The sequence below is a fragment of the Ostrinia nubilalis genome, chromosome 20 (genome assembly GCF_963855985.1).
Source record: "Ostrinia nubilalis chromosome 20, ilOstNubi1.1, whole genome shotgun sequence".
Taxonomy (NCBI): Eukaryota; Metazoa; Arthropoda; class Insecta; order Lepidoptera; family Crambidae; genus Ostrinia; species Ostrinia nubilalis.
This window is the reverse complement of record NC_087107.1, coordinates 6297607-6320108: the sequence shown is the minus strand read 5'-3', so window position 1 is coordinate 6320108 and position 22502 is coordinate 6297607. Positions and strand designations below refer to the sequence as shown.

The 22502-nt window shown below is 35.6% G+C and overlaps 2 protein-coding genes across 3 annotated transcripts; one reads left to right on the top strand and one right to left on the bottom strand.

The window, feature by feature from the left end:
• Positions 1 to 1053: 1053 nt before the first annotated feature.
• LOC135081524 (peroxisomal biogenesis factor 3) lies at positions 1054 to 3216 on the bottom strand. 2 transcript variants are annotated; one of them, XM_063976249.1, is made up of 2 exons: positions 3117 to 3216; positions 1054 to 2695 (listed from the first exon to the last, which is right to left on the bottom strand). In XM_063976249.1, exon 2 carries the CDS (start codon positions 2463 to 2465, stop codon positions 1347 to 1349), a length of 1119 nt encoding a protein of 372 aa, XP_063832319.1. In that variant the 5' UTR covers positions 2466 to 2695; positions 3117 to 3216; the 3' UTR covers positions 1054 to 1346. The 2 variants fall into 2 exon arrangements, with proteins under 2 accessions (XP_063832319.1, XP_063832318.1); XM_063976248.1 differs by having other exon boundaries at positions 2947 to 3207.
• Positions 3217 to 3667: 451 nt separating this feature from the next.
• On the top strand, positions 3668 to 4738 carry LOC135081738 (proteasome assembly chaperone 2). The gene has a single exon (XM_063976523.1). The coding sequence runs from the start codon at positions 3957 to 3959 to the stop codon at positions 4698 to 4700; it is 744 nt and encodes a 247-aa protein (XP_063832593.1). The 5' UTR covers positions 3668 to 3956; the 3' UTR covers positions 4701 to 4738.
• The last annotated feature ends 17764 nt before the right edge of the window (positions 4739 to 22502 follow it).

Sequence of the window (22502 nt, the reverse complement as noted above, 5' to 3'; positions counted from 1 at the left end):
GTACCTAAACTATGTGGTTATCAATATCCTTTTACGTTTGTGCATAGCCTATTTGCGTGTAAAGATCGACTCTAACAACAGAGATGTTTGGCTCTAATGGAAAAGTAAACATACACGTTATCATTATAAATATGATCATTCTGAATCACAGATCACTAAAAATATGTAGCAAGCTATTCTGAATAATCGAAAATTAATGATAAGTAGGTATTTACTTATTGCGTGCTGCCCTCGTGACGCTGTATAGTTAGCCGTTCAGATAATAATCTTTGAAACTTTGAACATAAAAATGGAAGCACTAACTTATCGGAGCGGAACGCCCGAATTGAATAGTAAAAAAATCCTAACATTGAGTTTTTAAAAAGTTTCGGATGTTTAAATTAATTTCCTATTGTCGGAATTATTGAGGAGAATGTTGCTCCACTAACAACTTACTTAGGTACTCTGTTTAGTTTTTATTAGGTAAGTAGCTAAGTAAATAGATCCAGTGTGCTCATGGGTGCATGGGAGACATTCATTTCAAAACAGTTTTTTAGCTATTGTACCTAACTAACATCGTTCGCAACAATGTTCTCAATTACAAGATTTATTGATTTGAAAAAGTTGTTCGCGCCACTTTGTTTTTTTCCTAGGCAGGCCTAGTATTTAATTATTCAACATGGGACAAAGCACACTTGGGGGAGATTTCTTTATCAGGTATCAGTGACTACTTACTGAAGTTCTTGTTTCTAAAACTGGGGCGCTGGAGATTTTTCTTTTTAAGTTTACTGCAGACCGCACTGCAGATTCGATAATATTGCGACTAAGTAGCAGTGGCTTAGCCATTGCGGTCTGCAAAACCAGATTGCGGGGCGTTTGCTGTGGCACTCGCGCTGTACTTTACACCTCATTACGTGCAGTCGTCATATTCATATTCACGATGAGGTGGAAAGTTATCCTAGTATTTCATGTTCAAGTACCGACTAAACCCTTTTGTTTACCATAGCTGCAGTTTCGATTAAACTGCTGTGTTTATTTACAGGTTTGAGACTTACAAAATATTAAAAAAGACAATTTGTCATATAACTTTAATTTCCCCAAAATGCATGATTATAGAAAAGTACTTAACACCTAAACTAAACTGGCTAGTTAAACATAAAATGTGCCAAGAGTTTCAATAATCATTTTAAGTTACATAGTAGTAGGTAATTAATTATAAAATATAATGTCCCTTTTTAGGTACCAATCATCACAATTAAGTTAAAATTACCTTAACACTGTAAATTGTAAGCTAAACATATCACCAGAGAATAATTTAAAATCTAAACCAGACCAGGGTCTAAGAGCAATTATGTATGTGGAATTCTTTATGCTCCACTGAATACTTCATAAATATTAGCTCCCAATAGTTTCAGCTTGTCATTCAGAGTAAGCTGTTGAATCAGCATATCTGGAATGTTAGTGTTCCCTTTACAAGTGTTCTTGGCAATGAGGTCGTTCACAAGCGGCAGCAGCTTCACAAAGAACATCTCCACTTTGTTCACGTCTACAAACGGTTCCGGGGCTGCTCCTAACTTTAAAGCTCCATTTGTTACCACATGCTCATCTACTTCTAAATGGTTTTTTGTCATGGGAGTTGATTTGGTCACAAAAAGGTTGGCCATTTCATCAATAACAGATGAAAAACTACGGGTGATAGAAGAGACAGTGATTGAAGACACTTCATCACTCTCTAAAATGTCCATTGTTTCTTTTACAATTGTATCTAATCTAGCTTCATTTATCTCAGCATGGCCAACTAGGTAGTGTACCATCTTCTTTACCGGGTCACCTTCAGTAGTGTCTGTACACAATATTGTCTGTACTGACCAAAACATTTGCTCTACTTCTTGTAGAGTTATCTTCTTTTTGAGAGAGATTGGTTCAACAACCCTTTTCACGGCTTTCTCAATCTGTTTAATCAAATCTTCTACACCTTTACCAACAAAGTGATGACACAAAGATAAGTACTTTGCTTGCAGCTCACTATCAACCAGTTGCTCATCTTCTTGGACCGAGTCCCTGTAAAGATAACCACCGATGACATTCAGCTGGACCCTCAGAGTGACTTGCAGTATACACAAGGCATACACAAGCACACATATTCTTGTAAATATCATAATTTTCAACTGCTCCCATAGTTCCAATTTATTATCAGGATTTTCTAGCAACTTTTTCACAATTTCTTCTGTGTTTAAAACACTAAGAATACTTTCAGAAACAATCTTTGACAAGGAAAGTATTGTTTGGTTGCAGGTACGTTCTGTACTTTCAAAATGTTGCTTTTTGCGAGTCATGTCAAAGAACTTTTTGGTTTCTCTCTCCTGCCAGTCTCGTAGTTTTTTCTGGGCATAACTACTTAGTATATAAAGTCCACCAAAAACTGCACCCGTCACTATGAACTTCCTCTTATGACGGTGCAAAAAGTTTCTGATACTGGAAAACATGGTTGTAAATAGTTTTCTGTTGTACTCTTGATATTAAATTATTGGAATTCCAGGGGAGAGTCAGAACGGTATTTGGTTGTGTTCATTAGACGTTTAGTGATGAAGGTAGTAGCGTCAATGAATCGCTCTACACAATTCATGATGCACACTTCAGTTTTAGTGTCGAGGCGCGTGGCGGGCCGGCCCATGCATGTGTCCCAGCAAGTGTCTGTTAAACCATGGACAAGCACCTGTAATGAAAATAAAATGAACATTTAACGTCGTAGAAGACACTATCGAATTAAGCTATCGGTAAACCTTGAAATACTAATACACTCTAAGTAAGTAACAGTGTATCTGAATTAATTATGTTCTTTTAAATACAGGCCAAAGGTCAGGAACTATGAGGTTATATTTGGTCGTAAATACCACGATAAATATTTTATCTAATTATTTACAATTGTAACACATTTAATATTATTTTCTTTTCTTCTACAGGTACCTGAAATCTTTGTTTCTGGGTTTCAGCAAGGATAAAATCTTCCAACTGCGGATCAACACTTTCTTTTTCGGTCATAATCAGATCAAAATTATATTTTAAACCTGATACGCTAAACAATAAAAATAATCTTTATGGATTGTACACATTTATGTATCTGAATAAAGCAATACCTGGAAAAGCAAAAATTCGAAACAATGGAGAAAATTGGAGAAATTCTCCAACAGAAAAGAATCTGACACTTTAATGAATGAACGGTGAATGAGTTGTGAATGACTGTCCTGTCATTACTATGAATGAATGAATATGTGGTCGGTGTTACCATAAGTTACACTCATTTCTTCTTCTTTTTTGATGATGGCAATACACGTCGAGGTCGACTTGATTTGTGCCATTTTCAAGTATTTAAGTGATACGAGTTACAAAATGAAATCAAGTAATGATATAATGAAGGATGATAGATCTTACACTCATTTATGAGCTCATATTTCTTCAAGATTTAATTTTAACTCAAACCACAACTCAAACAGAAGTTTTTTCCAGCTCTCAAAATGTGCAATATATGACACTGTAATCATGGAGCGAAGATAGGAATTTCTTGACTGACTGAGCTACAAAATACCGGATAATGGAAGCACTACAGAAGGACTACGATACTGTTGCCTGTGGTGCGACGACACAGAGCCGGTCGTTGTGAAAATCTTTGGGATAGGGCTTAGGGCTATGGCATAAAGGTCATTTTGGCTTCTAAGATTTTGATAATTTTGTGTCATCTTTTCATAGACATTGTAACTGATGACTTAATTATAGACAGCATCAGATGGATATCTGTGAACAGCCTCATCTTTGTCCTTAGCCGGTTTCTGAGGGAGGAAAAATTAAAAAATCAAAATATCCTTTGTCATTGTGTCAAAAATCTGTCATTTTACCGGACGTAAACATAACCTCAAATCAATTTAACAAAAAATTTTTTCAGTTATTCTGGTTTATTCTAGACAAAATTAATATTAAAAATGAGTGAAACAAATATTTGGAAGTTCATAGAAGATGGTGATTTGTCAGGATACACTTTTATTGTTACAAGTGTTGCAGTGGGAAATGTTGGACAACTAGCTTGTGACTTGCTGATTTCATCCTTGGATATGGTGAAAATAGCTTCTGTATACAGCCCCGCTCTTATTCCAGTAGTAGGATATGATCCTTATGACCTTAAGTCTTCTAAGTTGTCCACTTGTTGCGAGATCTACAAATGCGCCTCTAAAAATCTAGTTGTTTTACAATTAAGAGCGCCTATTGTTTATAAATATGCAAGAGAATTTTTAGAAGAAGTTGTGAAAAAATTTACGGAGCGAAATATTAAGGATATAATTATATTGAGTAGCAGTTTTGCTCATGAAAACAGACACATCTCTACTTCACCATTTAGATTTGTTGCGAGCAACTCATTCTCATTGTTGTCCAAAGTGAAGTCTCTGGATTGGATGGAACATGAAAAACGTGATAAGGAACTTAAAATATATGGTGGTGGATTTGCAACATTATTGTATGAAATTTGTGAAGAAAATTCACTGCCTTGTCTAATTTTATTCAAATACTGTTCTGAGGGAAATAATATACCAGATGCATATGAGATGGTTAGCCATTTAGCAAGTTTACTGCCACTATTTCCTGAATCATCTGATCTCACGGCACAACTAATTGAACCTGTATCATGGAAGTTTCTATTTGGAAGTCCTCCACCACAAGATATTTATTGACAAAATATTTAATTTTATTTCAATAAAATATGAAACTATTTTTTGTTTTATTTTCTTCTTAAAAACAAGCTATTTAGTGCTTTATCCGAATTTAAATAGCCTCTGCTAGTAATTTACTAATAAAATGTATTAAGGCGATACCTCGCGAATATTGGGCGTTTTAAAGAAACACAGAATTAGTTTTATTCATACTTTTCCTATAACTTATGTTCTTATTTTGAAATATGTCATAGTTGTCTAATAAATCTAGTGTACCTACATCATAAGCTCAGTACAGAATAGTCTATCCCTTATACTTTATGGCAGGGCTTCCCAAACTGAGTCACAAAAAATGGCTATACTAAGTTAGTTTTTACATTACTGGTTGTATAAAACTTGTGTAAAAAAGGCATTAAGTAAGGTAGGTAGTTTCCAACGCATTATGTAGTTTCATGGGATCAACGAACTGGATCGGGAACTGATCAACTGGACGGGAATGCAGCGACAATCACGCGAACATGAAAATTAAACTATGTGACGGGAACGCGACGCGACGGAGCGAAGTTTAGGGACCGTGTGGTGATCCCAGATTCCGTTATCTACTGGGCGATATTGACCACATATTTGATTACGGTAGTGAGATTTTCGTCTCATACGACGTTTAAGACGCAATCGTTCTACCGATTCTGAGGCTACGGCTCATACTTTTCCTACTGTCTTCAAGAGTTATTTTATTATTATGTACCTACCTACCTAGGCTGCAACTTGCAATTTAATGTTACTATCATAGCTGGGCATTAACTCGTAAATCCGTTAATCGCTAATTAACGTAGTTAACATTTCTATTAACGAATTAACTTTTAAGTTAACTTTAAAAAATGTTATGGGACTCGTTAACTTCCGTTAATTGTTAATCCAGTACCTAATATTTACCAAAAAGATACCGCAGGCACCGCGCCGTATCGCAAAAAACTTTCTAGAACCCAAAACAACAGTTTTTGTAAGTAGATCACTAACGCAACGACATAAAAAATACAATTTTTATCACGTGTTAAATCTTCCGTAATGTAACGTTTTAACGTTTAACGTAACTTCGTTAAACGTTTTGTTTTAGTAACGGATTAACGATTAACGTAGTTAACTATTTGATTAACGGTGCCCAGCTATGGATACTATCGGGTAGGTCTACCTCTTACCTAGAGTTACTATTATTATGTGGAATGAAATAACGACAAAGCATTTAATTATGTAGAGAGCTATAAAAACGCCAGAACCTAGCTGTTGTTAAGAGTGGCACGGTCATTGCGGAGCAGGAACAATGGACACTTATATTTCGCTGGACAATTCATATTTACGTCACCGCACCGCTATAAAAATTTACTTTACGGCAGATCCGCTTCGCAATGAAATATAACGCGCCTACCCTTTGCCAGTAATTTGCAGCTAATTTCACAAAATTAAAATATTTTTGCCGTCATTCAGTCAATAATAAAATTTGCCTAATTTATGAGATCATTCTATTAATTGAGAAAGCTCTGGATAAAATTGATCTAAGTGACTTTCTAAATTATCAAGAGACTAGAAGATAAGTAGGTAGGTACCTAAGTATGCTTGCAAAACTACTGAATACCTACCAGAATTATAAAGCATAAAAGAAAAGCTAATAAGTAAATTATATAATATGACTATGGCCGCGGTAAATAGGTACCTACCGCGCGAGAACCTTTATTTTTCGAGAAAATCTTGGAAAAACATAATTTTATTAAATCGTTTCGCGTCTACCTGTACTAGGTGACGCCTCATCTTTGACTGGTATCGCAATGCAAAAATCACGAAAATAGGCTTTTTCTTCACACTTGTCATATTTTCTTTTCTCTCGATTTCTTTAAAAATATTCTGAATGAGGTTTTACCTATCTTTTTCATTACAGTACAACGTTGACAAGAAAAAATCCTTGCCATGAATAGCTGTGAATATAAAAATTTATACTCATATTTCAGCACCCTCCTAGATAAGCAAGAGTATAGGCCTACATAACGGACGCAGGAAAAGAGGAGATGTGTTAGTAGGGCCCTCAAAATGGCGCCCAGAACCAACTAAAGTGTTATAAATCGCCGTTATCGCCTCGCAGCAATAACTACTTTATGGCCCTATAAAGACAACGTCACGTTATTTATCAGGGAATACAGAGAGAAGAGATTTTTACAAGCGCACGCGAAATGTTTAAAACTTGTGAAAAGATCTTTTTTACGAGTGTCATTCAGAAATACGAGTTATGGGTCAATTTGATGGCTACGGATTAGGTTAACTGTTTTTGCAAAAGTATCTTCCGACTATCTAGTCTAAGCTGCGATCCCAGTCACGTAGGATTAACTCTAAAAATGCTCTTTAAATAATATTATGTAACTAGGTAGGTAAGTATTTCTTTCCATTCGAAAGCAGTTCACATTAGTAGGTAGGTACCTACTTAGACCAAATTGCTTTCTCGGGTAGATCCTCCTAGTTAAGTAGGTAGTTGTTACAACAGAGAAGAGTAGCTCATCTCTTCTTCTTGTCTGTAACAAACCTATACATATCAGTTTCCAGCCCAAAACTTTAAGTTTAAATTTTATTGTTAGTTTTGTTACTCTCAGCAGTCACCCACCATATGTCGCAGGCAAATTGTATGATTCCGCATTTTACAAACGGCGTCGTCAATTCACAAACGCTCGCTGTTCTATGAAATGCCGAAGGCAAAATGTAAATTGCCTTGGCACTTTATAATATGGCAAAACATTTGATATCCAATTCAATCGCTGTTTACAAAATGCCGCGGCAAATTGAAGTATTTAGTTCTTTTTCTCACCACGCGAGGCGCTGCTAATCAAAACAAGAAAAATGGCGTCGGATAGTGGTTTTGTGATACAGAAAACAGTGCAAATTCTACGTATTCAAAGGACTTTTCACAAAAAAAGACATTTATTATACTTAGTGAGTTAAGAAATTTTTACGATTCACAAATAGGAGCAGTGAAAAAGCTATGGAAAAATAAAATAGTTTTTGAGGTTATCCGGCACGTAAAACACGCTAAGGTGACAATGGAATCTGGTGCTCGGAGGTCTGCTGCGGAATATATTGGTATAAAAATATTGTGTTATGTCTTCTAGACTTCTTCTTGGTATAATTAAAATGTAAGACATATCTAAAGAACTGACTATCGAAACTTATTTAATGTCATATTTTTATGTAGGGGAAAGTAGTACGAGTTGATCCCCTGGGGTAAGATGATCTTTTGCGATTGTGCTGAAACCACTAACGTCATTTAGTTTCTTTCACTGGTAAAACATAGCTCTGGACACCTCCCCGCCTCAGTCAAATCGTAATGGTGGCGTGAGCGATACATCGAATTTGACGAGAAAAAAGAAAAATTGTGTACTTCTGATCTAAAATAGGCATGACTTTGAGCTTATGTTACTTTTATTCAAACAATGTTAAATGTAATTACTGTTGTCTTTAGGCTTTCTATTATGTTTAATTTTAATATTTTGGCCATAAAAACCATGGCCGCGTATTTGTAGATTATTTTAGCAAATATTTAACAAAAAGTGGGACTTGGGTCAAGATGATCCCTTCCTATATGTACGAGATGATCCCTGGGAATTAAAACAAAAAAGTCAATGGAGTAGGTAAAGGGAAGTGAAATAAAAGAAAGAGAACTTCATATAACTCACCTGAGTCTGAAGAAGATGATACTGAGTGGCTGTACTGAACAGAAAAGTTTTCAAGCGATACCAAGGGTGAAGGATGGATAAAATGTTATGCATGTGGAAAATGGGGCCATAAAGCATGTGCTGGGGTAGAGGGTGATGAAGCAGGTGAATTTATTTGTGATATATGCAACACAGCTCCAGCCAAAAAGCGTTTAAATTATTTAAACGCGTTTTAGCAGGCACTAAGAAAGAATAAGTTATTTTCGTTATTTAATTCGTAAATGTTTTTCTTTTCTAACTTTTTAACGATTTGTTCGCATAATTAGGTACTCCGAAAGGAATACAACCAGAAAAGAATAGATCATAGAATAGAATCATAGGGATCATCTTACCCCTACCTGGGGGATCATCTTACCCACAGGGGTGTACAAGATGATCACTTTGTAAGGTTTTGCAAAAAATGAAATATTTTAATGAAACCTCAATTAATTTCTGGTTTTGAGTATAAGGAAAGTTGGATAGATAAATATACTAGTAGTAATCGTCTTTATTTTTGGTTTACCTTGAAAAATATGTATTTTACAGCGATTCCCGCTTAAGGGGATCATCTCGTACTACTTTCCCCTACCTACCTATAGGTACGTCAATAGTTTAAATTAGTCTTGTGTTGTTTTTGTTACGAAAATATTTTAATTACTTTAGGAGTAGCAAGTATTTTAGGTTTGTCTTACTTAAATAGATACCTACCTGATTTCTGAAATTATGTCTGATTTGTCCAACATGTGTTTTATGATGGTCACCCTATTGCAACAATCATAGTCGAAATTTTATCAATTGAACGAGTTGCCAATTTGCCTTCGGCATTTCATAGAACAGCGAGCGTTTGTAAATTGACGACGCCGTTTGTAAAATGCGGAATCATACAATTTGCCTGCGACACATACACGCATACCGTGAACGATCTAAAGAATGTATTAGCTTGTCAGGCTTTGTAAATGCTAAACATACAAACTTAAGCTTTAGTGGGATAGAGTGATGCAAAGACGTTCTGCCATGTAGATAGGTAGTACACTGACGCTGATGTTTAAGGTGCCACTCGTATGCCATACTTATATACCTACTTAGATGTAAATATAAATTTTGATAAAGCAATAAAAAGAGCGGTCTGAGCGTCACTGCTACGCGACCACAAAACAAAAGATTCATTAACTCTATTGGATACTTAACTTAGTCCAATAGTACCTACTCCAATACTACTTAGTAGGCGCTTAAAACTTATTAGCCTTAGGTAGGTACCTGCTCGTATGTTTTATGTCTCTGATAACCTTTCTCTATGTTTTAATACTATTAACATCTATTAATCTGTGTACCCATCCATGTATTACCTACCTCTTATCTTCGAATTACATACGAGTAGACAAATTGACAACCATATCTCACCTGTTGTTCATCTGATAGTATGCTAATCCACTTTATAGGCTCGACCTAGATCCTGTAAATCACTCAAGCGAATTGCTTATACCAATAAGTACCTACCTAGTACCAATCAAACGTAGAAAGACAGATTAATTTTTATCAACGTCGTCCGTAATAATGAAATATTTATTAACAGTAGGTAAGTAATTAGGTTTTCATGGCGGTTAAATTACTTATTATTGATGTTATGCCATTACCGCAACTCAATATTTGTCGCAAATGTGTTGCCCAAATTGCCTTTGTGTCCCTCTGGTGTTTCTATCGACCGCTTTATCCCACCTTAATCGAATTTCACCCTTCCAAATTGGAAATTGTTTTACAGATTGGTACCACAATAATGGAGCAACCCGTGGAAGTGCCATAAAGTGTGAGCATTTGCTGAATACAGCCGCTATTAAAGGTAAAATAGCGCTTAGCTATACAGTCTGTGCTGGGTATAAACAACGTGCAACATTGTAAGACTGAAGATGTTTTACAGCTCATAACGTGGATCGACTGCTCCCAAATGGAACTATTGAAATTTTTAGTTTTGATCTGTATGGTATCTGCCATGATACACATTGTTTCACTTCCAATAAAACTGCGGAGCCACTTACAATACATTGTAAATAGCGGACGTCTTCCATTATACTTTATTGCAACGATAAGGGTACCTTGTCTTCGTTATTGCTTTTCACCGCGATGTCTTTAGGTTATTAGTGGAAATTGTCTTTCTTATAAAACAGATACTTACCTAATTAATTACTTTTGACACAATTTAATTAAAAAGTAGACTTTGTTTATACCTTTAATAAAATATCGAATTACAACAGAACGCTTCAGTCCCAAGGTCCTGCAAAACGAAAATAAATACCCATTAAAATTTCCAAAATTTCCGGAGCCAACAAATTATTCACAACATTCCTGAAAGCTTTGCCGAAAAAAGGGTTGCTGTTTACCGAGTCCCAAACCAGCACGAGAAGTCTTCATTTTTTAAACAAAGGACTGGTTAAAAATGTTCGCTTATCTCTGGGCAGTGGGGCAGGCAATCCTGCGTCGAATCAATTAAAGGAGAGCCAGCCAGGGCCGCCATAACCGCAGCCAGGGTCTGACCTTTGTTATTCGCCGTGTGTTTTAGTAAGCTAAAACTAGAAAAAAATACTTTTGATAAAAATCTATTACAAGATTTTGCGATCTCAAGATGAATCTCACTTATCACTTTGCAATTAAGATAATGTTGGTGAGTCTTATTTGTTAACAAAATAACATAAGTCTATTGTGCGGACTTTAAATTGCTATAATGTAGAGTTAGAAAATTAAAATTCATTGAGTAAATACGAGTATGTAGGTAGGTATTTATTTACCAATTCTTATCATATACATTTCAAGCAATTTTATTCGAAATACGCGTGTATATTCTAGGAACAATTGAAAGGAACAACAGAGAATGGGGTCGTAAGGGTTTAGCCGTACGCAGCTGTGCACTTAGCCCAAAATGCAATTTCATTTCACTGAAAGTGTAGTCAAGCGGGCTTACGCTTACTTGTTTAGTAAACTTGACCCGGATCGTGATGCGCTTTGTTTATTTACTTCCTGAAAATATATTTTATATATAATTTCCCAAAACATTTGTGTTATCAGTTTCGGAAAATTAATGAATAAATTACTAAGATGATAAATTACAATGAATATTGTGCATATTTCAATAAACGATCACAAAGTCTGATAACATTGCTTGAGGTTATGGCACAAAGATTTAACCTACTTGCTCAGATTTCCCCGCACTTCGGCCCTGGATGGCAGTTTCCAGTCGTGTAGAAGCGTTGTACGCCAACCCGCCGACCGTTCCGAATCACTGACCTGCTTTTAATCGCGATGCGCTTATTTACAACTCAGATAAACGACACATCAGAGCTTATAAATAAGCGATAAAATGTGATTGTGTAGTAAGGTAATCGTCAGTTGATTTTCCAGATTGCTGAAGGTACGCCTACGTGTCAACTGTCTTAATCGCTCTCCTCGTGTTAATCTTGTAATCTTCTTCTTCAGCAGGTATACATGTAGAGTTGATTGCTACAACGTGTAATACTAACGTCTAGTACTTACGTTTTATACTAATTCAGGTTAGACGCCTACCCAGACGACTTATTTAATCTATATCTGCGTTGTCTTAAACAAAGTGATTTTTCGTATTTTGATTTAAAACTCTACATCACTTATTGCTAGCTGAATATCTATTGATCGTTGCCCTGTTCCCACAAAAAGCGAACCAATAATCCCGACCCTAAACTATAGTAATAAACTGTTATTTGTTAGCCTGACCTCTTTTTTGGACGTAACTAAAACACTTTCTAAGGCTACAAAAATAATGTTGTGTATGATTTAGTTTGTATAGTGCCATAAATGGTTATTTCAATGTGCCTATAGATAGGGGCATTGGAAATCGAACCTACATGAGGCATCGTTATTCGTCAATTGATGTTAACTTGGTGGCTTCAAGATAACTACAGGTATAGTTGAGTACTATTAAGTGTAAAATATAAATATAAGTAGGTATTTGTCAACAAAATAGAGAGAGAAAGCGAGAATATTAGAAACACGGCATGAAGGATTAAAACTCTATTTTAAAATAATCTGTTAAAATCCTATTCATACTCTACCCTACTTTAAATTTCCAACTGTACCATCAGGCTTTTATAACACCATGAACGATATTATCTACATTGTAAGCTCAACTTGGGAAGTGGGTAAATTCAGCTTGTATAATTTGATTACCCACAGACAGACACCGGGACAGGTGTGAAGCAAAACAAAAACAAAACAAGATTGAAACAACACTGCTTTTGAAGGTGTTGGGCTCGATGACCTTGCTTCAGTTATCGTTTTGAAATAATTACAAGTAGGACACGCAATAATCCTCCATTGTTTGTCGGCCCAAAACTCAAAGTTTGGAGGAGTTGGAATCACTTACCGTATTGGTTTGATGGAGTACTTTCTAACAAAAGCGGATTTACTTTAACTTGTGTGTTTGTGTTTTTGGCAGGAGGGTGTTAATTTGAAATCGAGATCTTCTTGAGACTTTGTAGAGAGGCGCGTTAAGCACCATCAGAAATTAAGCTTTTTTAATAATCACCAAATCTTATAATGTTAACTGATTATAAACCTTGTCAAAAATTTGATAGATACGATGGATAGGCTGGGCACTAAGATATCTAAGTACCGGTAGTAGGTATCTAAGAAAAAAGCACGGCATACTTACTAAAACGGTATGCTGAAATCTTATTTGCCCTTTACCTATTAATTAAGTTGTAAGCCGAGACTAGTTTTTATGAACTTATAGGCACTTTTATGATATTTTTAGTACATAATGTAACTTAATAAACGTCGCGTTAAGACCCCTGTCTTACTATTTTACTTTTATGATAGTTGGTAAAAAACATAGTACAAGATGATAACATTTGAAATGTCGTAGGAGGTACCCTTCCATATGTATAGTTTGTACAGCTATATTCATGTGCCGTAACGTGACACATTTGTAAATCAAATCCGATAAGTGCGCGTCGGTAATTTGAATCGCATACCAACTAAAGTGGGGTTTCTGATTTCTCGACTTATTTTTTTTCTCGAGTTTCGGGAATTCTCGAGGCCAAAGTCTCGAGTTTTCTCGGGTCTCGAGTCTTTTAATTAAAACTATTGAAATCGGTTGAAATTTAATAAAAACACAGGTTTTTATTAATGTTATAATGTGTCTGGGTTATAATCAATAATACTGTAAAGTTTCAACAAAATCCGTTCAGTAGTTTTTGCGTGAAAGAGTAACAAACATCCAGACATCCACACAAACTTTCGCATTTATAATATTAGTACGATAATTATAACTTAGTAATTAACTAAAGGAACAAAAGTCATAAAGTCGCGTGTACTTTAAGGATTAATAACCATAAATATCTGGAGCTCCAATTGAATCACTTGTTTTCCAAAGAACACAAGTCCAAATTAATTGAAAAATTACGATAATAAACCTACATTTACAAACAAAAAAAAAACTTTTAAATAAATTTTTAAACTTAAAGATAACGACTTGAATAAACGTATTTACGAGTACCTAAACTAACAGTTAACAAAAAATGTTCAGTCTTTAAATCAGTCAGTTATACAAACATAATAAAATATAGAATACTCGTAGGTGAACATTATTAGTTTCGGTTAAGATCATTACTTGCAAATCAAATTAGTTAAAAAAAGGAAAGACTAGGCCAGTCTAAACGCAACGTTAACCTATTAAATAATTAAAAACTTACTATTGTCTAAGAAAATAGGCTTTCAAAAATATTAAAGCTTCAAAATCGAAACTCGAGAATTCTCGAGCTCCGGTATTTTTTTTCTCGTCTCGAATGAAGCCAAATTTCTCGAGTTTTCTCGAGTTCGAGAAAGCTCGAGCAGAAACCCTAGACGCGATGACAAATGCAGGACGCGAGCGACATCAGAGCGACAGCGCGAATTTAGCGCGACCAATTGACTGACAAATCGCGCAATTTATCGTGAAATTACTCGATATGGCAACGAAATTTTATGCCCAACCCTCTGCCAATATTGCCGTTAAAGGCCGCGTTCACGCTTATTTTGTAAGTGGGATAAGCGGTCCACTTCGTTAAGTCCACAAATGATGTGATGACCACGCTTTTATTTTTTGCGTGCTCACTTTCCGGTTCTTATTTTACGTAGGTGCTTTAGGTTTAGTTGGAAGACCTTTTATTTATTTAGAGGCTGAATAAGATAGGAATACTTCTTGTTTTTAACGATTCTATGTATTTTGATGTAAGCTAAGATGTTTTTTTTATATCTTAATATGTCATTGGATGTAAGTATAGGTACCTTCTTAACGTTAACAGCAGGGTTCCAATAATATTCATATTTTGTAAGCTTCTTGGCCTTTAATTAAGGGGTGCCCTCTCAGACGCATAACATTTTTCATCATAATTTAGTTTGGCATAACAGTATTTGCATAAAGTTGCATAAAGTATAAACTTTGATATGCATAGTTTTCTAAATGTATAATGGTTTCTTAGGCATAATAATAACTTTCTCTAATTTTCAATACCATAATTTAAATAATCATAAATGTAAAGAACATAATTTTTATATTCCTAAAGTTTGTTTTTAATAAAATACGATAAACATAATGTAATTACTTATAACATTTAAAGTCATAAATATTGTCTATAAGAGCAACCAACATTGAAGAGTAATGTGATTGTGATGTTGCGAACGATCCTCCTTCCACCTTTATACTCTTTCGGCCTGTAGATTTGTAAAAACTAAATTCTCTGTGTTTTTTGTTCTTAATTTTTGACCTGTCTCTTAGAAAACTTAAGCTCGTGAAAATACATTCTGTTTGATCTCAAATCCCTCTTATCTATTATAACGCACATATTATACAGTCCACATTTCTTTTACAACAATAAGCTTGCCTGGTCTGGAATTATGTAGATCCCGACTGGCCGTGGTCTCTTCCACGTGGTACTAGTCTGCCCTATACTAGAGTGTAATTTAAAAGCCGGAGGAGCATGGCATGCCGGGTATATGTTACGCCAGAGCTGAAGGACCGCACTTCCCGCAGCGCCGGAGATAAGGCAATCCTAATGCTTGCTTGCATGCTTGCTTGTTTGCATGCTTGCTTGCTTGCAACCTTGCTTGCATGCATGCTTCCTTGCTGCTTGCTTGCATGCTTGCTTGCTGCTTGCTTGCATGCTTGCGTCCTTGCTGCTTGATTGCATGCTTGCTGCTTGCTTGCATGCTTGCTTGCTGCTTGCTTGCTTGCAGGCTTGCTTGTTTGCATCCTTGCTTGCATGCATGCTTACATGCTACCTTGCAGCTTGCTTGCATGCTTGCGTGCTTGCTGTTTGATTGCATGCTTGCTGCTTGCTTGCATGCTTGCTGCTTGCTTGCATGCTTGCTGCTTGCTTGCATGCTTGTTTGCATGCATGCTTGTCTATTTATATTTGTTAACATTATGGTATTTTGTATATTATGAATGGTAATATTTATGGCATTGGTTTAGATGCCAATAAATGTTATGCCTAGAAATCGTTATTAAAAAAACGAGAATACAGAAAAAATATATTACTAAAATATTATTATAATAAAAGTGGTTATGGCAAAAAAAAATGCCTTATGATTTATTCTGTTTGAACGTTAAGCGAAATGATGAGTATGCCAAAAAACTTTATGCACTCTTAAATTATGACAATATTTTTAGTTAGGTTTTCTCTATGTCCTTTTATGTGACATTGAATATAATTTAATTTATCGTGTCCTTAATTCAATATCAAGTTGAAAATTACACTTTTTTGTGTTTTACCTACTAAATTCAAATGGATTCAGCCTTATATTTCTCTGTTAGCTCTTTGAAATTAATAAAATCAGCTTATAGTGTAATAGTGGAACTCCCAAAGTCTGGCTACTAAGGCAGACCTAATACGAGTAGTAGAGTATCACTAATGTCCCGGGCAAAGCGGGAAAATTGCGCAGAGAGGCGTGTTCAGTAGGTCAGATAATTAATAATTTATTTATATACTCGTATAGCAAAGAATATGATTTGTAAGAAGTTATTATTAACTATTAGATGTATGTGGATGTAAAGGTTATTTGACGATAGAGCTATTTTCTATACATATAAGTATTTTTTTAGAAAGTTATCTTTTTAATCGCAGTAGCAAACACTTTTCCTTCTATTTAAATATAAGATGTACTTGATTCATTAGTTATTATACACATTATATTACTATATTATTTATACGATCACATAATATGCTGGTCTATTTGGCTCGCGACGTCATGAGTTCATAATGCGCTGGAATGAGAAATTGGGATTATACATGTACCGACATAATTAATGATGCCATCGTGAAAAGTTTCACCTGAAATATGAAAGTAGGTATTAAAAGTAGAATTTTTAAGGGAAAATATAATGTTACAATATAACCTTATTTCGAGGAGGTATATTAGTTTTCTAGTGCAGTTTGGTGCTGATGTGAAGAGCGAATTTAATATACGAGTAAAAACTTGAAATAAAAGCCATGTCAGCTCTAGTTTGCTATATTACTCGTAATATTCGTCATTTTAGCTTGTTTCTTCATTGCGATATAAATTATTAAACTTATGAAAATTGATTTTATAATGGGCTTTTAATCCTATCACGGTTTCTGAGAAGAACAAACTCAGTCACGTGTCAGTTGCAGCTTTATCCGTTCGCCGCAATGTTGTTTTATTACTATTGTATGATATCGGAAATGGTACCATGTTCATAGAAAAGTTAAGGCCGGGTAGCAGAGAAAATGGCGAAAATGAGGTTTTCATTTTTCATTTTTGAGGTACTAAACAGTAAAATTAAAGGCTAAGACTTTTATTGGGCATAGTTGAGGATATTTTCTAGGGCTATTAACGGATGGAAACACGATTTGATGAAGTTGACTCGATAGAATTAATTCCCAAAGTTACCTCTATTCGTTTTCTATTTATGGTTTTATTTTTAAAATAAGCGATTTGAGATTCTAAATCTTTTACTAAACTAAAGTTCAGAAATAACTTGAGGGCTTTTAACGGATGAAATTTTTATATTGCGTCTTATTTAGTTACTATGTTAAAAAATGTGGAAAAAATCGTCCATGACGGCTTGGACAATCTCAATCAGTCGCGCGGTGGCGCTTACGGAGGACGGACGCGTGTCAGTTTTTTGGCCGTGACAGTTCGCGATTTGTCAATATTTTTGACAATGATGACTTTGATGAGTCACAGTATAATAATATCAGTGTTACTGGAGAAAGCTAAAATTTTTGATAATTAAGAATTATGAATTTTGTCTACCTGTTGAAATTTAAATCGTTGGCATCCTTTTAAACTAAGAATCTACTCATGATACATAGTACATTCCTCAAATATGAGACAAAACCAATGAGTCAAAATTACATTTTAATAGTACCTAGCCTACATACAATCGTCTTACACTCTTTAGAAGAGCACACTGATACAAATAAATAATAAAAAATTAGGTCAGTGGGTTAAATATAGGGGCAGGCGCACGTCACTGAAAGACGATTCTGTGATCTGTGTACTCGGCATCTGGGCTGGAGAACATGAATCCTTGCTTACAAATGCAGATGTAAATAGAGTTATAACTGGACAAATTTTACATGAAATGTTTAACAGAAATCAGTTAAAAGACACCCAATAACAGACACACCAATAACGTTGCGGAGGGAAAGCTACCTATTATAAACTAGCGGCCGCCCGCGACTTCATTCGCGTGGACCTCGTTTTACCCCCGTTAGATATGACGTTTTACCTCGTTTTACCCATGTTGATAGATGGCGTTTCACGGCTTCCCCCGAATGAATATTTACGAACCTCATACCGTAGTATGTACCGTAGTGCTGTAGATTTTAACCAATGACGATAGATGGCGCTTTTTAGACACGTCTTATTTATTTATTGAAATTTATTTGCCACATATCGTCATAATGTTAATCTGGGTTATAAACAATAATACTGTAAAGTTTCAACAAAATCCGTTCAGTAGTTTTTGCGTGAAAGAGTAACAAACATCCAGACATCATGACATCCAGACATCCAAACTTTCGCCTTTATAATATTAGTAGGATAATTCACAATCCAAACTAATATTTACTATTTAGCATTTACTTACAGTAAATATTAATTTGGATTGTGAAATATTTAAAATAAAAAAAGAATAAAACAAAATAGGGTTTCAAATTACCTATCTATATCTAATATTATAAAGAGGTAAAGTTTGTGTGTTTGTATATTTGTTAAATTGTAAGGGGTAATCTCGGGATCTACTAAACCGATTTTAAAAAATCTTTCAACAATAGAAAGCCACATTATATCTGAGTGTAATAGGTTATATAAAAACCGAAAAATTCCACGCGGGCGAAGCGGCGGGCGGAAAGCTAGTTTATTATAATTATGTAGGTAAGAGCATAATTATTAAAGTCGAAGTCAAACATTCTTTTTTTGTGTGGACCTATATTAACGAGAGATTACAAGGCGTCAAATGTTTCAAGAAAAAAAATTAAAACTATTATAAAGCTAAATTTTGCTCTCATGAAGCCTTTACCTACTCTGACAAATTAAGACTTAGAGAAGAAACTAATAATAAAACTATTTAACTGTCCTGCAATGAAAAGCTTGATCGGGTACAACACCTCAAGTTATTTCAGAATTTGATTTCATTAATAGACTCCGAATATCAAGTCGCTTAAGTATCTAAAGTCAAACGATTCTGAAATGTCAAGTGGCATAAAGTTGGGACTAATGAATAACCCATTAAGATAGTAGCGCCCTCCTGTCAATGACATACCTGGAACGATAGAGTATTGGACAACTAATAAAAATGCTTTGTCCTAAATGACTGACGGATATCGTAGAGACCTGAAAGTTGGAAGGTGTGTTCTTTGTGTGACGTAGGCATCTCATAAGAAAAGATTTTCCGAAATGGGGTCATGAAATGAAGGGGGTGAAAAAAGGGGGCAAAGTTTGTATGGGGCAAAGTGATTCCTTGGTTCAATATACTTGAAATTTAGCTTAACAATTCCTTAATATAATTCATGAAAGACGTGTGGAACGGGTAGAAAGTAATTTTGGCAGTCATTTTCTTCGAAGTTGATATCAATACTACTTAGTGCCTTTGATTTAATTACTTTTTATTTTTACAAGTGTTTGAAAACTCCATGTCAGATTGTGTTCAATGTCAAGTGAAATCTCAAATTGAAATGTCTCAATCTCAATGAGGAGACTCTGTATTTGTTCCTAGAATTCCCCCTAACACCGTCAAATTACCCTTTCGAATTCAAGACAGTGCAGTTTCCCATCAGTCTGCTTCGTAATGACTATAAACAAAGCTCAAAGTCAAACTCTAGGGACCTCTGCCTAAACTCCCATGAGTGCACAAAGGTACGCAAGTAACCGCGTGTGATGCTCATAGTAATTTTCGATACAGAACCCCGTACATACGTCATACATTTATAGAAAGAAAACACCCAGACCAATACAAACAAATATGTTTCTGCAATTTTAGTATGATATTTTTATTTATTAATAAACAAAGAGACTGAACAAAATTGATGCGTGTACTGATTAATGTTATTAACCACATGCAAAGCTTCGTGAATTGCAACAACTATAATTTATTATCCAAGCTCTAAATAATCGCTACTAAGAGCAACTTATCATAAAATGTTTTTCCAATCGCTCAAGCTCCCAAGGGCCTACCAATAGGTTGGGTGACGTAATCTTGAAATTCTTTAAGCCGGCGCAGAACTTCCAGAAGGTCGGGCGACGCCACGGCCACTTTGAACCGTGTTTACTTCTGCAGTTATATTTTATATTTATTCAATTCTAGAATATATTCCCAAAAAGTCTGAAAGGTGTTTTAATTTGTATCACTTGGATATGATTTGTATTAGAAAGTGTTGTGAGTGTGACGCTTGAAGGGAAGGAAGTCAACCTAACCTAACCAACTGCGTACTTCTATACTGTGTAGCTGGAAATTGTGGCGGGAGCTCTTTGGCGCGCTGTCTTCGGCGAAGAATTGCGCGCGCAGATTTTGACAGCGCGAAATACCTACTTTGGCAGAAATACCAAGCCTTAATTAATAAAATATAAAATCGTGTTTGTCATTTGTCCCACTGCACCTGGTAGTCTGTGGCGCGCGTGTAATTGCGTTAGCCGGCGGAGTTAGGTCCGCCCGCGCCGTGTCTGTCGCCTGATTAAACTGCCTCGAGACGATCGCGACTCTATTTCATTTTCATCTCTCCGCTACATTTCCTTATTTGCACTAAATTGCTTTTTCTGCGAATCGGATTACCCAGCTTATAGGTACGGTAATCGAATGGGGAATGTTAACGTGCCGTGAGCGGAATATGTTATATTCTGTGGTTGCACGATCTTATATTGTGAGTTTACGAATATTCTTTTCATTTCATATTTCAGTCTTCTTATCTTACGAGATAAATGTTTCGATGTTGGAATCGAATACAATTAAAATAACACACAGTGCATTGTTGCAGTTTTCCGTTATATAACTTTTGATTAAATCTGTAATATCCCTGTCAAAACCATAAAACTCATAATAATCTTAATGAATTAAAATTAACGTATACAAAAGAATATAACACGTCATCTTACGATAGTACGCAAGGATACCTATATCTGAAAATTGACAGTAAAGGTCAAATACATGCCTATAATGAGATGGTTTTTGATGCTATAACCGAACGCTATTAAAGTAATAATAGGACTGAATAAATTATATTTGGTTCGTTGTAGATATGCTGCGGCGTCAATGGTTTTGGGAGCCAATAAATTATGCGTGATTATAATTCGTTTAAAATTAAACGATCATTTTAGTAATTAAGCTTTGACCTGAAAAACCACTGTATACACAAATTTACACAATGGGAATAGCCTCGGATAATATTTCAGAGTGCAGGCTGTCGCTCACATCTTTCGAGATTGCTCAAAAACTGAAACAGTGGAGCTCTGGCAGCGACATTATTTGATGGATGAACAACTTAAATATTAATCTCCTCGCACAGCGGATCGCGAGCATAAATACGAGAGTAACGAAGTTTGCAATATAAAAATACAGACGTGAAGTGAAATATGCAATAAATATGTATGAAGAGGACTCGAAAATTTCATGCAATTCAATCAAGACGACCTTTTGCGAAGTCCTCGCGACACGTGAATTGTTTGTCGGTCCCGGGCGTGTGTGTCGCCGGGGCACACGCCGCCCTCGGGACTGCGACGCGCTTCATTATTAAAACGGGATGTTACCAAGTTTATTAAGCACTCAAACGCTTCAGCGCTGAAAGTGATTTGTTTTAAAACGTGCTCGTGTCTGAGACAGCGACGGCCTAGCGCGACTGTCAAAGTTTTTTAATAATTTATCCTTGAATTTCGTAGATTTCATTAATCAAAACTGCTAAGTGGCTATTGATTATTGCTCTTGTTATAGGCACATTAATTAGCCTCGAGATTGATGGTTAGTAATTATATTTTTACCGAGATACTGATACCTTTTACCTACCTATAAATAAATACCTCCTTTGCCTTTGGTTGTGAACTCTTGTTATTAAGATTTTTGTTATTTGTTTGTAAGTATACTAACATTGGGATGACCCCAATAAGGAAGGCACAAACTTGAACGCTGAGTATAATAAGGAAGGGAATAGCCGTCCGAAGGGACACAAGCATAAATAATGTAGTCGCTGCTATTCAAATGTTCGGACGACAAGAAAGAAGGATATTTATCAGTGTTGTAACTCAAGAGTCGCCTGCCCGAGCGTCATTTCATGAATCATACGAGCATAATGTCCCGGGGCACTTAGCAGCTCGCCGCGCTGTCGCGAGCGCATCAGCCTTGGAAACATTCCAAACGACTACGAACAGATTACGTACAATCGGCACATGAGCACATCAAGTTAAGTATTTTTATTGCAAATCCACACCTATCACAACTATATTTAGTATCACAGTGGTCAGCTTCATGTGCCCTCGGCGATACATACTAGAAAAAATGCCACCATAAATCTTGGGGCATTCAGTAAATGGGGAAAACCCGGAAAAGTAGATAAATATCGCTAGAATATATTGAATT